The 16,636-nt window shown below is 35.3% G+C and overlaps 4 protein-coding genes across 4 annotated transcripts; 3 read left to right on the forward strand and 1 right to left on the reverse strand.

Moving 5' to 3' along the window:
• The first annotated feature begins 1,383 nt into the window (after nt 1-1,383).
• LOC100255962 (oleosin H2) lies at nt 1,384-2,250 on the forward strand. Its single transcript, XM_002273122.4, has one exon. The coding sequence runs from the start codon at nt 1,546-1,548 to the stop codon at nt 2,098-2,100; it is 555 nt and encodes a 184-aa protein (XP_002273158.4). The 5' UTR covers nt 1,384-1,545; the 3' UTR covers nt 2,101-2,250.
• Nucleotides 2,251-3,215: 965 nt separating this feature from the next.
• Nucleotides 3,216-3,931, forward strand: LOC100252638 (oleosin H1-like). Its single transcript, XM_002274985.4, has one exon. It carries the CDS (start codon nt 3,286-3,288, stop codon nt 3,757-3,759), a length of 474 nt encoding a protein of 157 aa, XP_002275021.1. The 5' UTR covers nt 3,216-3,285; the 3' UTR covers nt 3,760-3,931.
• Nucleotides 3,932-4,060: 129 nt separating this feature from the next.
• On the forward strand, nt 4,061-4,750 carry LOC100250821 (oleosin H2). Its single transcript, XM_002275051.4, has one exon. It carries the CDS (start codon nt 4,061-4,063, stop codon nt 4,577-4,579), a length of 519 nt encoding a protein of 172 aa, XP_002275087.2. The 3' UTR covers nt 4,580-4,750.
• Nucleotides 4,751-6,100: 1,350 nt separating this feature from the next.
• LOC100247531 (protein ANTHESIS POMOTING FACTOR 1) lies at nt 6,101-15,584 on the reverse strand. The gene is made up of 10 exons (XM_002275124.5): nt 15,294-15,584; nt 15,070-15,170; nt 11,967-12,076; nt 11,802-11,868; nt 10,840-10,939; nt 9,100-9,216; nt 8,887-9,024; nt 8,603-8,684; nt 7,267-7,316; nt 6,101-6,457 (listed from the first exon to the last, which is right to left on the reverse strand). Exons 1-10 carry the CDS (start codon nt 15,363-15,365, stop codon nt 6,275-6,277), a joined length of 1,020 nt encoding a protein of 339 aa, XP_002275160.1. The 5' UTR covers nt 15,366-15,584; the 3' UTR covers nt 6,101-6,274.
• Nucleotides 15,585-16,636: the final 1,052 nt, after the last annotated feature.

The following is a 16,636-nucleotide window of genomic DNA, read 5'->3' on the forward strand; positions in this document are numbered from 1 at the left end:
CAAAAAAAAAAAATTCCTAAAGGGAACTCGTCTCTTCAAGAGACGAGTTCCCATGTAAAAAAATTATATTTTAAAAAAAAAAATTGTTTTTTTTTTTTTTTTAATTTGGGATTTTTTTTAAAAAAAAAAATATTGTTTTTCCTATGGGAACTCGTGTCTTGAAGAGACGAGTTCCCTTTAGGAAAATTTTTTTTAAACAAAAAATATATTTAAAAAAAAATAATAATTTTTTTCCCATGAAACTCGTCTCTTCAAGAGACGAGTTCCCTTTAGGAAATTTTTTTTTTAATATATATTTTTTTTTACATGGGAACTCGTCTCTTGAAGAGACGAGTTCCCTTTAAGAAATTTTTTTTTTAATTTGGGATTTTTTTAAATAAAAAATATATTTTTTTTTAAAAAAAAATTCCCCAAAAGACGAGTTACCTTTAGGAATTTTTTATTTATTTAATTTGGGATTTTTTTTAAATAAAAAATATATTTAAAAAAAAAAAAAAATTTTCCCTGGGAACTCGTCTTTCCCTTGTCTTTTTTCATGGAACTCGTCTCTTCAAGAGACGAGTTCCCTTGAGTAAATGAGAATTTTTTTAAAAAAATATATATTTTTTTTTTCATGGAACTCGTCTCTTCAAGAGACGAGTTCCCTTTTGTAATATCCTATCACCCTATCTCCTATCTCCTCTCTCCTCTCTCTTACCCTCTCTCCTCTCTCCTCTCTCCTCTCTCCTCTCTCACCCTCTCTCCTCTCTCCTCTCTCCTATGTGGCAAAAACTACCATATATTTGTAATAACTTCTTCTACTACAATAATTTAAGCATAACTTTTTTAAACTACTGTACTATTGAGAAAAGTCCCCCATGGCACATCCATGTTGTCTTCTTTGTCTAGGCAGCCATGTACTAACCCATTGCAAGGTCATGCTATGCTTGTAGGCCACAAGAGTCAACAAGTCAAACCCATGTCATGTCCCTCACTCTACCTCCTATCAACCATGCACCGCCATGTCTATATTCTTTTTTATTGCTACAATGGTACCAAGTCACGTCTAAATCCTACCTTGGTGCAACAACGAGCTGTGACGTTATGTGTCAAGACGCCTCATATGGCACAAGGCATTGCTTCCTTGTGTTGCAGTTAGGAGCCTAGGAGGGGCAGCTGTTTCATATGTCATGGAGCCCATGTACAGGTGTTAGCAAAATCAATAATTCTAAACACTTAATTTCTAAAAAAATTGATATCTGGAACTCAAAATTATTCTTCTCATATAAATAAATTAATAAAAATTACTTTGTTTATGTTTTTAATAATATAAATAATTTTAAAAGATGGTTATAATTTAAGAATAACGTTCAGTGGTTCTTTTCCGCTCAACTCAGAAGAGAACAGGTTAGCGGGGCAAGTCTGTACAAAATCAGCCCAAAACCTCTTTCCAGGCTCTAAAACCAGCTTCTTAGCCTGCTGTTTGTTTCCGGGGAAAAGGCGCAAAGAAACAAGAAAGCTGTGACACGCAATTGATTCCTTTCCAAACGCTGATACTTGTTCGCCATGCAGACCACCTGTCACCACCTTCGCCAACACCTGTCACCGCTTTTCCTGTCACCCTCCTCTTTATATCTCCCACTACTCCACCGCTCTCCCTCGCCAAACCCATTTCTCTCCGTTTCTGTACAAATCATCATGGCTGAACGTGATGAGCAGAAAGGCCCATCAGCCTCCAAAATCCTAGCTGTCATAGCCCTCCTCCCTCTAGGAGGCACCCTGCTGCTTCTATCCGGCCTGACATTCGTGGGGTCAATGGTCGGCCTCGCCGTCGCCACCCCACTCTTCCTCCTCTTCAGTCCCGTTCTGGTTCCAGCGGCAATAGGGATCGGCCTCGCCGTCACCGGATTTCTCTCGTCTGGAGCTTTAGGAGTAACAGCCCTCTCGTCGCTGTCGTGGTTCCTTAACTATCTCCGGCAATTGGCGGCTGGGATGCCGGATTATTTTCAGAGGGTGACTGACAAACTGGGCCGAGAAACGAAGGAAATGGGCCAGGAGTTGCAGAGTCAGGCCCATGAAGGCTGGGGCAAGCCGACAAAACGAATACAAATTGGGCTATGAGCTGGGCGTGGGACGTCAAGCATTTGGGCCCTGGGGTGCTCTGTGGTTTTATTTCATTTTCTACGTTGGAGAATAGATGGCTAGGTTTCATTTTGCTGTACGCGTGTTTGCTTTGAGGCATAAAATAATAATATAATATGTTTATTTTCATTTAGTTTCAAATTTTTAATGAACTAATCAGCAGTCTTTTGCAATATTTGATGACACGTCATTTCAATTTTCATCATCGCTCACACCTTTAAGACCTTTTAGATTAGAATTTGGGAATGCCTATTGCTGGAAACATTACTAGAAAACAATTTTTAAAATCTAAAAAATAAAAAATAACACATGGAAAATCTTTTATTGTTAATGATTGTCTGATATTTTTTTAAATACATTATTTTTACAATAAATGTAAAAGATTTTCGAGGCCCGAAACAAAATACTTTGTGTTAGGAATTAGGGACAAAGGACAATCTTAGATAGACAATTTTTTCATGAGGCTTAGATTTTAAAAAGGTTTAGATGTTTATTGGTGTTTATTCTTATAGAATTAAGAAATAATTGAAAGTATTAAATTAACTTATATTGAAAATTTTGTATTATTATATATATATATATATATATATATTTGAGATCAATTTAAGGTATGTTTAGTTTAGGAGTGTTTTAATTTTTTAATAAATTATTTTAAAAAATCATTAAAAATGTCTATAATTTTTAATAATTATAATTTTTGCATTAAATATTTTTTATAATTTTTTTACAAAAATTATATTTTAAATAACTAATAAAAATAATTTATTAATATAATTTTAAAATTTTATTTTATTTTCCTCAATTACTTTTTAGAATTAAAATTAATTTTAATATTTTTTGTCACCTTTAACCATTCTATCCAAACTTAAAAAAATATTATTTTATTTATTTATTTATTTATTAATTATTATTTTTACAACCAAAGATCACATAATAATACCCAAAGCCCACTTCGAAAACCTAATGGTTGGTACTGCAGATGAGCACAAGAGAAACGTGGCAAAGATGTCTTGCCATGTGGTACAAACACGCATACCTGGCTCCCATGCAAAGCCCCTCATCACCACCTTCCCACCACGTCATCACCCTGTACTGACTCCTCATCCATAAAGCATACCCACTTCAACCCTCCTCTCACTCCTCTCTTCAATCTCATAATCATCCATGGCCGACCGCCCCCAACCCCATCAGCTTCAGGTTCACCCACAACACCTTTACAATGCTGGTATCAAGACCCTCCTTCCCCAGAAAGGCCCATCAACCTCCCAGGTTCTAGCGGTCATAGCCCTCCTCCCCCTCGCCGGTTTTCTGCTGCTTCTCGCCGGCCTCACTTTCGCCGGCAGCGCACTAGGCCTCGCTGTAATCACCCCTCTGTTCCTGATCTTCAGCCCTGTTTTAGTCCCTGCTACCATAGCCATCGGGCTTGCCGTTGTCTCCTTTGTTACGTCGGGAGCTTTTGGAGTGACGGGACTGTCGTCGCTGTCATTTGCAGTGAACTCTTTCCGACAAGCTGCCGCTCCGCTGCCTGGGTACTTGCGGAGTGCGATGGATAAATTGGGGGAGAAGACCAAGGGTTTGGGGCAGGGGATCCAGAAGCAAGCCCATGAAGGCGGGCCCATTAGAAAACTCGGCTACTAAGCTTGGGCCTTTTGGGCTTTGATGTGGGTTTGGGCTGTAGGAGAGTTGAGAATGAGTTTTATTTGTGTATGGGCTTTTCTTTAATGTACTCGTATGGGGTGTGGTATTTGGTATCTGAGTAGAGACTTTATGTATGTTGATTTTATAATTGAACGTTCAACCTCTTTGCCAAGCTTGAAGTTTAGCCCATTAGCTGAATTTGAGCAAATATGGATTCCCATGCAAGCCTATCCAACCTACAGAATAGCGACGAAAGAATGTGGCGGCGGCAAACCCCCTCCAAAATTGATACTTGTCTCCCATGCAAGCCCTATCATTGCCGCCTTCCGCCACCTGTCACCTCCACTGCCCCATATATAGCCGCCACCCCACCACCGCTCTATCCAAACCTCCATTATCACCCATGGCTGATAGCCCACCAACGTACGAAGTTGAAATCCAGTCACAGTACCATGAAAGAGGCGGCCTTTCAATTTCTCAAATTCTAGCACTCATCACACTTCTTCCCACTGGCGGCACCCTCCTCCTCTTCGCTGGCCTGACCTTCGCTGCCAGCATGGTTGGGCTCGCCGTCGCCACCCCGCTGTTCCTGATATTCAGTCCAGTTCTCGTCCCGGCGGCTGTCGTCGTCGGGCTTGCTGTGAGCGGCTTTATCACGTCCCAGACCTTGGGAGCGACGGGAGTGTCGGCGTTGTCGTGTGCATGGGATTACCTTCAACGAGTATTGGAGTCCTCGCCGTTGAAGGGTGTAGTGGATCGGATGGGAAAGGGCCATGCCCTAAAAGACGGCCCCGTTAGTTTGGTTCAATTCGAAACATAGGCTGGTTTTGTTATGGTAGACGTATCCAGTTGGGGCTTGGTGCGTTGGATCATGTACATCCCATCCTATTTGGCTATTAAGTTAGTAGAATTGTGTTCAACTATTTGCATCTCTGTAATAGTTTAGCACCCACTGCTATTCATATCAATAAAAAGTTTGAAATACATAAAATGTCTTTAATATCAACATTTTCTTTCACATGGACACCCCCGCAGAAAATATCTTGAACATCTACTCTCTTTATTCAGACACAAATGGAGTGGAAAAGATGACCAAAGACTGAATTGGATCAGACCTTACTAGAGAAGCCCATTCAACCATCATAAAGTTTAGAACTTTATAAATAACAATAAAGAAAATACATAATTAAAGAAAAGAATTGTGCAGCTTTATATCATGTAATGTGTCTTCCAGACTTGCACCTATACCTAGTATTGATAATTTCTATTCGAGGATCCATAGTAAACCATGTCTTAAACTTGGTCCTCTAATCAAATTTCTACATGTCATACACGTATTAATACGAGAGTTAGTGCTATTAATGATCATACATTGGTATCTTGATTCTCATAAGAGTTAATATGGAATAAGTCCAATCCCATGGTTGTGGTCTTACAACAACTCTCACGAGTCCTCTAAGGGTACATGTGACCTATACCTTGCAACACTTTTTATCGTAGGTTCACTCATGGGAAAACCCTTCCTAATATCACATTGGTATCTAAGGGTACATGTGACCTATACCTTGCAACACTTTTTATCGTAGGTTCACTCATGGGAAAACCCTTCCTAATATCACATTGGTAGCATTATCATCATACGAATAGGGAAGAAACTCTCCCCTCAAAATTAATGCTGTTTACAAGTTACGGAGTATGAATTGTTTTTACCAACCTTTTTCATAGGATCTCAATCATAAAGGTTAGGTTACCTTGGAGATGATACCCTTATGGGCTTAATTCATCCCCCTCGATGATTATAGATCTAACTTAGTTGCTAGTTCTAAGAGAACCACTCTTTTAATAGATTGGTTCTTTTTCTCATCCTACATACTTATATCAATTTATCATATATTATCATATCTTTCACTTTCTTCACATCATTATTATACTATAACTTTCTATACATTCAAGAACAAATTAGTAGCACATTAGGTATAGAAATTGTTAGAAAATATCTAGTATTTTCCAATTTTTATAAATACATTCCCCATTTCTTCTTTAGAAAAAAAAAAAAAAATTCTTAACGTTTTTCCTTCTTAATATTTGTCATTTTCTACTTATTTCTTCATTATTATCAATCAATCACTGAATTATCCTTCTTTCAAAAAAACCTTTATGGTACAACTCTAATCCGTTCATAGTAGTATCTCCTCTATGGGCATGTTCACAGAAAGACTATGAAACACTCAAATTGCCCAGAAAATATGAAGATTAAGGATAAAAAGACACAGAAACTATGAGATCGGGAAGAAAAGAATGATCTGTAGATATTTTTGGATTATTTTTAAAGATGAAAGGATTATTGAGGATCAGGTAACCTTTGTGTATATATCGTATTGAAAATATTAAGGCTCATAAATCCTCAAGATTAGAAATATTTAAGATAATTAAATTACACATTAAGTTAAGATTTTGTTATCACAAGACAGCTGCAGTTAATTTAAACTAATGAGATGAAATATATGAGGGATTTTCATTGAGAAATATGTTCGGATTGAGGTCCAGCTTCAGGATCTGTGTTACCGGGGTCTGCAGTTGATTTTGAGGCGTTGGGTATCCAAAAGGTGAGTACAGTGGATGCAGCCACGAACATGGCTCGGCGAGGAGCCCACTTCAGGCAAGACGTAACTCCTATGTTGCTGTTCCAGCATGCCACCTATGTTCATGGATTAAAACCAATTGTTAGAAGTAGAAGTATATGTCACATATTTCTCAGTTTTGAACAGTAACGATTTATTCAAAAGCATCCGGTGAGAACCTAAGAACAATCAATAAGTTGGTTTACATTCAATGCCAATCAACCCTACTGGAACATTAAAGAAACATAACCAGTGCAGTCAATTTGGAAATATTAAAGAAACCCTGGTGCCTGTGTTTAGTACGAACCATTAAGAATGGACAAGGATTAGGGCAAAATATTTTGATGTTGCCGGTGAGATGCTTTGGAGCATAGGTTTCAACCTACTTACAATTATTTGTGTGAATAAGCCTTCACACACCAATGGCAGGTAATCTTTTAGGCATGGTTTTCATTGCCCAGTTGAAACTCAGCAAGGCTGCAAGGCCTGGACCCATCAATTGAATCACCCAAAAGGGATGCCCCTAGAGTTCAATTGGTGTATCATAGAACACAACATATCAACTTGTTCATCTAATGATTAAGTTCTAGCACTGTACCAAAAGATAAAAATAAAAGCCCTATAACCAGATGCATTGGCACTAATCCTTCACCAATCTAGCAGTATACTAGCTGGGTTTGAGTGACTGCCTAAATGAAGGCTAAATTTAGAAACAGGCTTGGGATGGGTGTCATTGCTTTTCAGATAAAGACGGTAAAGCCCAAACCAGAACACACTCCCAGATTTCTATTGATTTTTTTTGATGAATAAACTCCCAGATTTCTATTGATAAACAAGCAATGAAAAAAAAAGCTTCATACAAGAAAGGAATAAAATAGAATGCTACCTCATGTCGCATGCTGATGCTCCAGGCATGCAAGGTTCCATCACCTGAGCCTTTAAAAAACAAACTAAAAATCAGTTCCGAGCTTCCAAACAGAAAAGAGAACATCAACATGGGAAGTCTCATATAAGTCAAAACTTGCAAGTTTTATCAACTAAAAAGGTAATTTAACCATCTATTAGACTGCAATAGAAAAAGATACAAGGATGTTTATCAAAAGAGCAGAAAACATATTGCATTAGAAATAGTGTTTAACATGCTACTGTAAGCCGTGCCTTGAACAAAAAAGTTTTTAAGACAAACAGAAGTTTGTGAAAGACAGACTTCACCAAAAAAAGGTAATTTAACTATCAGTATTAGAACTGCAATAGATGAAGATATGAGGATATTTGTCAAAAAGGCAGACAACAGATGACATAGCAAGAATATTTAACATTTCAGTGTCACATGTACCTTGAACAAATAGATAAACATTAGTGAGTGAGTGAGAGAGAGAGAGAGAGAGAGAGGATAACTTCCTCCATCAGAAGAATCAGTTCTGTATAAAGTAAGCTGCTGAGGAAATTAACAGCTGTAACTTTCAGCACAAAGATGTGAAAGACATATTTTGGGTAAATGATGATGCTTGCAAGATGTCAGTACATCAGATGACTTGTATGCAAAGTGATGAAAAGCATTGTTAATATTACCCCAAACCAGTCCCATATCATCTCTTAAAACAAAGGTGATATATGGTATATTTCAATATTAGTCACTGCTAGACCAATATATCAACATATTAAGAATCTTTAATTTTCATAAGGTCAGGAGTCAAATTAATTTGTAATGGTTGCATTATTGTAAACACAGGCTAGTTAAATATAGGAGAACCACCCAGAGGTCATTGTTTCAGCTCTTTTCTTATTTGGTAACAGCAGCTCAATTAGGTAACCCAATAGGAAAAGATTCAAGTTCTCTTACCCTGGATGGCTCAGTTAATAATGGAAACCAAAAAAGGAAAAAAAAAAGGCCAACACCCATGGGATATAGACCTGTGGAGGCAAGGGACATTGTCTACATTGGTCCCCAGACCAGCCAACCCCAAAGCTGATCACCCAGTTAAATGAGGCCCTCCATCATTAGGGAATTGCTTATGTGATGAAATGTGCATCCTGAGAGACCTGGGCCGTGTTCCCAGTTGACTTCTTTCTTTATACTTCCTCCATTTCCTCCTTGTGTATCCTCCTAAGGGGGTGTGATGCCCAAGCCTCACAACAAGGACCTCATGCTTATTGAATTTGATATCACACCAATTTAGGTTCCAAAAAGACAAGTATAAAATGGAGTAAGGCTCAGATACCTGAAACCACATATTGGCCATCTGGGGTAAAAGTTGCCTCTATGGTTGTACTTGGAGATGGTTCCAAACTGAACCCACAGCGCTGCACCAGGGGAAATATTAGACTTCACAACATTATCAATAATATCCCTAATAACACAATAAAAAAATATAATGAAACTTATTAGGCAAGGTGCCAAGTGAACAGCAATACACTCAACTGGCTTCAACAAGAAGACTACAACATCCCTTTTTTTTCCTTATAGACAATGAACCAACAAAGAAGACCATCAAAATAGACTAACCTTCTCTCCTCCATATGCATCAAGAACATATATGTTGTTGTTTGTGGTTGTCAAAAGCATGGATTTGCCATCATTGCTGAATTTAATATCACAGACCTCAGCTGTATCTCCTCCGACAAAAAAGGTATCGAAGGGTCCCTACAAAATTTGAAATGAAAATCAAGCTTGCAACAAAATAATATGAAATGAAAGTTGATACTTTTAGGTAAAAACCTTGTCATAAGAACGTGAATCAAACAATTTAATAGCACCCCCTTCCATTGCCACCGCAAAGACAAGGCCCTGTTGGTCATATGCGACAGTAGGTCGACCACGTAGACGTAAAATCCCCTGAAAACTATAACAGTAAGCACAATCACAATCATGTAATTTTCCCCGGATAGGAGTACAAAATGGCATGACTTCAATATTAAACTACCCAACTCCAAATCGAAATTACTCTCTTTCAGTTTTGCATCACTAATTTGTGGTGTGGCAAGAAAGTTTAGTTGATGAAATGTATGCCTATTTAAAACTTCTATTAGTTAAAAACCAATGTGTATGTTATTATTGTAAATAATGACTGGAATTTTAAAGATGGGTCTAAAGCAAACAAAATTGGTCAGCTATCACATATCATATCAAGGACCCACTGATGCAGTCATGATCCAATTTTTTGAAAGCAAACCCCCAAGTCCTAAAACTTATACAGGTGCATGTTTTCACCCCAAATTTTCACATACCATTGTTTATAATGACCTTAGTTCAATATACATGTCCCGGGATTTGAGATTGTTTCTTCCTTTATCATTGGTAGGAAATAATGATTATCATCAATATGTTCTTCTAATCATCATTTCCTAGCAGTAACAGCGGGAAAGCAATATCAAATGCTAGTTCAATAATGATTATTATCAGTATGATTTTATCTTTGACTCCAAATAACTTTTCTGCTGTATTCCCAAAATTTCCCATGCTTTGTTGGACAGTAGCAATATATGCATTGTATTTCAGAAAACTTCATTCTTCAATTCAGTCAAACCAAAAAGCTACTCCTAAAACAAAATTTTGAAAGATGATCATATTGATAAAGTAAAATCTCAATCCTTGCTAATACCAATTGCTGTTCAGAAATTTGATGTCATTTTAATCATTAGTAGCTTACATTTGCATTTTTTTTTGATTGGAAACGATACAAAGATTTATTGATAGATAAAAATAAGTACAAAAGAAGGATGAGGAATCCTCCCGCCAAAGAAAGCTAAACTATAGAAAAATACACTGAAAAACAAGCGAACACTCTAAAAAGACCACTCCTTATGGAGTACACACTGCTATCCAATCTAGTTGTATCACATTAAGGGGAGTCCCCTTAAAAACCTTGGAACAATAAGCCCAAAGAGAAGCAAAAAAAAACAATAGAGTCCCAAAGATACTCTGAATTCCTTGCTTTATCCTAAAAAATCCTCGCATTTCTTTCCCACCACACAATCCGAATAAGAGCGATGCTTGCAGCTTGCCACAAGGCTTACATTTGCATTTTCAATATGAGATAGTCAAAATGCCTTTAAACTATGCATTTTTTTTTCTCTCTCTTTATTCCTTAAAGTTTTCACAGATTAGGGGGAGGGTTTGTTAGAGCTTTACTTAAACAATCTTAGTAAATTAATCTCTCAAAATTTATAAACAAGATTAGCAGATTTTATCTTGCAAAATTTAAAATAAAATTACAATAAAAAGTGATAGGACTTCCAAAATTGCTGCTGCTACACAAATTATTGAATAAACTTTTAAGCTTTACAAATCAAGTCCAAGCCAGCAAGATGCAAACTGATATTTGGCCTTATATTTCTTGCACCACATATACCAGTTTCAGTGAATTGTCCTTTAAGTCATCTGGAAAAAGAAAACCTAGAGTGTTTTAGTTATTCCTCACCTTATATTTGCATTCAGTTTGTAAGAACTAACACTAACCTGGCAAGAATTTACACGAAGATCCCAAATCCTGACACTGTGATCAAGAGAACCAGACATGAAGCTGTCATTAATAGGAGACATGCAGAGGGAAACAACCCTACAGAGAACAAATATTAGAAAAAAATCAGCATCATAAACTTGGGTCCACTAAAAGATATAAGAAATATTCTACTAGCTTTAATAACCGTATCATTTGCAATGCAAATAAAATTTAACAATAGCAAAGAAAAAGAGGAGAATGAGGGTACAGAACAACTCTCTACAAGAGTTATTAGACAGAGACTGGAAATCAACAACCCAGGTTAATTGTCCTAGTTCAACTGCCAAGTCAATTTATTGGATGACTTAACAGTAAAAGTGCCATTGTAGGTATATGAACATGGAGACTCAATACTAATATGTGGTGAAGTTTTAAACAAGCAGATTAGTGGTTTGAGGTGTCAAATTTGTTGTATCTGCTCAAACAAATATTTGGTTTGAAAGAGTAATTTTTAAAAAACGAACACTGTTATCCTAAGAATGCAGTTCACCAATTTTTGTTTATACTTTATACCAGACGATTTAACCAATATGAGCAGGTTCCAGCAGGACAGTCAATTCTAACTCCTAAACAGTCAATTGAAGAACTGAGATGGGCAAATACTGTTCACCAATCGACCAGCTGGTGTGGTCAAGTTTTGATAGCACTGCTCTCTAGGCTTCCCTGTGTGCAACACAAGAGACGAGTCTGAGCATATTTACGCAGTGTCATTCAAACTCCAATATGTCCATCCTATAAACTCAAGAAGATAAATCTATGGAAATATTAGACCATAGAAACATATGAATGCATGTGCAAAGGTATATGATCATATAAAATGAATGCAGATAATCAATGATCAAGTTTTGTATTATATTGAACATCCATTATTGAAAACTGCAAATATTGAAAACAAACTTATAAAATCTTGAGTCCAAACCTCTCTTTATGCCCTTTGAAGTAGCGAAGGCACCGATTATCGTACATAGATAGATATCGTAGGGATTCTAGCAAGAGAAACATAAATAAACAGTTTCCACCATTTTCTCACATAGAACAATAGAATCAGGACTCAAAACAATCAACTTTATAACTAAAACCTCACCTCCTGTAGAATCTAAATTGTGTCTTGAGGAACATATAACAGAGCTTGGGTGGTGGGTGAAACATATACGATCAGCACCATGTTTCTTATGATAGGTGGTTTTCAGCAACCTGAAGGTTATGAAAAATGGTTTAAAAAAATGAAAAACAAATCTATTGAATTTAATCAGGAGTTAAGTTGTCATAATTCAATTCACAGCATTTTTCAAATTTCTTTCACATTCTTAACAAAGGCATTGGCTGATCGACTAATTCTTTATTTCAATTATTCTCAAAACAACAATATCATCAAATGGTCCAACAAGACATCTAAATGTTATTGCAATAAACCCAAGTAATAAGCCAACAGCAAGCATAATGTCATATATGTATGGTAGTTTGTGGATACTTAAACAAGTACCCCTTGGTCATGTTTGTGTAAATTTTCTAAGTATCCAACCAACTTATTTATTTTTTATTTTAGGTAAAGGACATGGAATTGGATGGTCCCAACCAAGTAATCAAAGTCATTGTTCTACCACTAGTCTAATTTAATTGTACATAGACCTAATATAGAAGGCATAAATACATCCACGAATATGATGAGTATTGTTAACCTAACTAAACATGAATTTTTATTTATCCTTACAATCCTGTACTAGTGTATCTTTGTGGGTGTGTTTTTTTAACTAGATAGATCTCATCAAGACGCTTCCTATATCCACTTATCTTTCAGGAGTATATCTATGTACTTTCTTATGATCATGGTTTAAACAAATTGATTCAACCTTAGACCCATTTGAATGTAGCGGACAACGGTGGAGCCCGAGAATTGATGTGTATTCGAATCATAGGAACAAGTAATCGCAGTTAACCTCCTTTTGTTAACCCGAGAAATAAAAAGGATATTTCTTACAAGCAATCTCATTCAAATATGGTAGATTAAAACGGGACACCAAAATAAATGACTACTAAGCCGTATGAGGTAGGAAACTCTCAAGTATGGTTCTAAGGGAAGGAATTGACTTGCCTATTCTGACCAGGGAGAACAGGCCTGATTGGAGCTAAAATATGTACTCCAATGAAACATATTTGATATGATTTATGCACCATAAGATACTTAAATCATCCACTTGACCCAAATCGATGTTAAGGCTTTAGCCATTAGTTTAACTTGTATTGAGAAAAAGTAAGACAAGGATATCATTTTTTTTTTTGATAACCGTGTCCAGGCCAGTTTACGCGCACCTCGACTAATCCCACGGGGCCTTGAAGTTAACGACCGGGTTAGGGAAATGAGGAATGATCATTATGAAGTAAGAAAGAAGCAATGCAAACATGGGAAATGAGACATGAAGCAAGATTCATTAAGTTTGCATGGAAATTTGGAATTCAAAATTGGGTAGCAACATGTATTCTGACTTTGAGGTGGAACTTGGAGCACTTCTCAAAGTCCATTTTAGGCAAGCTATATATTGTTTCGAAGCTCGGGAAGTTAGGAATCCAATGCTTTGAACGGTGTGCAAATCGAAGCTAAAACGAGGAAGTCATGCGCATTTGAAGTAAATTGGTTAGAGAAGAAAGTTGAATTTGAAATTAGTAACTTGAATTCGAAATGGTTTTCATCCATTTAAAACTCAAAGGAATGCAAGGAGACTTTTGGCATAAGCTAAGTTCAAATCCCCCTATCTATTTTGAGCAAGAGGCACACATTTCAAACCTGAAAACATGGACTTTTTGCATAGGCAATGGGTGAGTTTGAAATTCCCTGTGAATTTCAAACTCACCATCTTGATTTTGAAATGGGCCTTTTCCTCCCACTTATGAGTTCGAAATTGATTTGGAACTCATCCAAATTTTGAACTCAGCCACTAGTGATCGATTTTGAGTTTCGAGATACATCAAAACAAGTTTCAAATGTCTCCATCCAATTCAAAATGCATCGTACTCTTTTGGAACTCGTATTTTTTTTGAGTTTTCTTAGGTTGTTTATGACTTTTCTTTGTAATAAATGGTCAATGAGAGTGTCACATGTTACGTCGTTTAAGTTACCATATAAACTCTCTTAGTTCTAGGTTGAAGAGATTTGTCGGAAGTTTGACAATTTGTGGGAAAGAAGATGAGAAGTTTGGTTTGTTTCTTTTCTTTTTTATTGAATATATTGTTTTTATTTTCTTTTGATTCAATTCATGGATTTTTACTCTATTATGGATTGTGAATATGACATCACCCTCATGGGACGCTAAAAAGCTAACTCGGGGCTTGAAACATGAAAACCTAAAGGCTAGAAACTTATAGGAGCAATGGGTAAATTGTTGTAACAATGAGATTAATTAATAGTTGAGTTACAATTTATCAATTTTTGATCCTATCCTTGTGAGCTAGTTTAGGGAATAATATAGTAGGTTATTACTCGATACTATGATTCTTGGTTACTTTTGATCATTAGTTATCTTGGTCTTCCCTATCGTTATCTGTCCTTACACAAAGCTAGAATAAGTAGGAAGAGTTAAAAAGTCAAACCTTAAATCGGTAATTAATCTCATTCATTTGATGGTTTTAGAAATTTATTTTAAAAATGAAAAATTAGGTTTCAGATGCAATTCTGAGTTATAGAGCACAAGTTGATCACGAGCGGTTAAGGATTCCAAAAACCTAAGATCACTCTACTTAAAGAAACTCTTGTTTTCTCTATTTCTATACCTTAAGTTGGATTGTGGAAAATCTAATACTTGAATCAATTGAATTAAAAATTAATATTCATTTTGTTATTAATCATAGTTTCTTTCGCTTAGTTTCACTTCATAAAAGTTAATTCAGATATTGGCTTTTTTACTTTAGGATTTAAATAAAAGTGATTTATTTATCATAACATTGACAAATTCCACAAGCTAGTCCTTGAGGCCGATACTCGAAGCACTACAAAAGCCTAGCACTTACTCCGGGTAATTATATTGAAAAAAATGAAACTTTCAAATTATACACAACAATATCGCCGCACTCCAACATTTAGCATACAAATCAAGATTCAAAGTTAACCCGAGTCTAGAACTCCACTATGCATCTTCCATTGTGGAATTTGAAAGCACAAACTTGTCCATCAGAAAGAAAAAAAGTGCACTTACTTGGCATTTGCGATATCATACAATCTGACCGAGTCATCCTCACTGGCTGTGACCAAGAGATCGTCGGTGCGATGAAAATCGAGAGAATTTATTTTTCCGACCTGAAGACGATTTCAAGGGTAAAAACGAGGTCCGAAGCTGGCAAACTAGTGAGTTTTGATTTGAAAAAAAAATAAAAATCAAAACTAATTGCAGGAAAAGAACTTGCAAGTAGAGAAACTCACGAAATCAGAAAAAAGGGCTCCGATTGACATGCTGCGAACAGTGTCGTCGTCAAGCTCAGTGAGCGACATCATCGTCGTTGACAAACTCGGAAGTATATGGAGAGATATATTGATGGGAAGATTCTGGAGTCTTCAATCGCCGGAGAGAAAAGGTGCGTGGATACTGTCGAGATTCGCTGCGCGTTATTAGGGACCTAGTTTAACGGCGCCATCCCAATGTTTCTGAAATTGCGATTTGCAAGGCACACCCTTGCTAATCGCCCGGTTCTTATATACTCGCGATGGGTTGAGCTAAATGGGTCCTTTTTTCTTATTTAAACGTTATTTTTTTTAATAAAAGCATTTTTAAAGCTTATTTTGGGTGATTTTAATTAATGTTTTTATTAGCAAGGTTTCTATTAGTTTTTAAGGGTTAGTTTCATTAAGAGCTTCAAGGCTTAGAAAATTATTTGAAATATGTATTTAATAATTCTCCAAAAATAAATTTTGTATATAAAATATAGGGAGAATTATGTTTTGGGGATAGATGGACCTCAAAATTAACAAAAGGTTTATGTAACTCTTCAAATTAAGTTTAAGACCCAATGAAAGTATGAAAATTGAGTTGAAGGATATCATCATTCAGTATTTCAAAAAATGTCCTTTGTTGATTTTGAGAAAAAAATTAATATTTTTGAAAAATACTTTTATTTAATTTAATATTTTTGATTTAATTTAATATTTTTAAAAAATAATTTTATGTAATTTAATATTTTTTAAAATACTTTTATTTAATTTAATATTTTTTTAAATACTTTAATTTAATTTAATATTTTTGAAAAAAAAATTTTAATTTAATATTTTTGAAAAAAAAATATTTAATTTAATATTTTTGAAAACTACTTTTATTTAATTTAGTATTTTTGAAAAAAAAATTATTGAAAAAAAAATTATTTAACTTAATTTTATAAAATATTTTATGTGTTCTTAAAGGGTATATTTGTCCGTTACTATTTCATATCCTTCAACTCAATTTGAAGAGTTATATGGACCTTTTTTTAATTTGGGGGTCCATCTACCCCCAAAAGATAATTCTCCCTAAAATATATTAATCAATAAAATTTGAAATTAATAGTGATTTAGTGTATTTATACTAAATTTAAAAGATGTGAATGAAGTTAAACGTTATAATAAAAAAAATATTTTTATTTTTTTTGAGTATTTATCAAAATGAGTTTGTTTGACTATACGATTTAAAATTAGTTTCTTGTTTTTTTTTAACATTTTTAAAATTTATAACATTATTTAGTCGTTATTTTTTAAAAATAATTTTTAAAACTAAAATTAAATAAATAATAATTTTT

Source organism: Vitis vinifera, chromosome 14, assembly GCF_030704535.1.
Source record: "Vitis vinifera cultivar Pinot Noir 40024 chromosome 14, ASM3070453v1".
Lineage (NCBI taxonomy): Eukaryota > Viridiplantae > Streptophyta > Magnoliopsida > Vitales > Vitaceae > Vitis > Vitis vinifera.

What these genes read in the sequence shown, in the direction of transcription:
- LOC100252638 (XM_002274985.4), top strand. Translation starts at nt 3,286, where the DNA reads ATGGCCGACCGCCCCCAACCCCATCAGCTTCAGGTTCACCCACAACAC.
- LOC100250821 (XM_002275051.4), top strand. Translation starts at nt 4,061, where the DNA reads ATGCAAGCCCTATCATTGCCGCCTTCCGCCACCTGTCACCTCCACTGC.
- LOC100247531 (XM_002275124.5), bottom strand. Translation starts at nt 15,365, where the DNA reads ATGATGTCGCTCACTGAGCTTGACGACGACACTGTTCGCAGCATGTCA. An exon ending in ATTCACGTTCTTATGACAAG is followed by an intron (nt 9,025 to 9,099) that starts GTTTTTACCTAA and finishes CAAATTTTGTAG; the next exon opens with GGACCCTTCGATACCTTTTT. An exon ending in TGGCCAATATGTGGTTTCAG is followed by an intron (nt 7,317 to 8,602) that starts GTATCTGAGCCT and finishes TGTTTTTTAAAG; the next exon opens with GCTCAGGTGATGGAACCTTG.
- LOC100255962 (XM_002273122.4), top strand. Translation starts at nt 1,546, where the DNA reads ATGCAGACCACCTGTCACCACCTTCGCCAACACCTGTCACCGCTTTTC.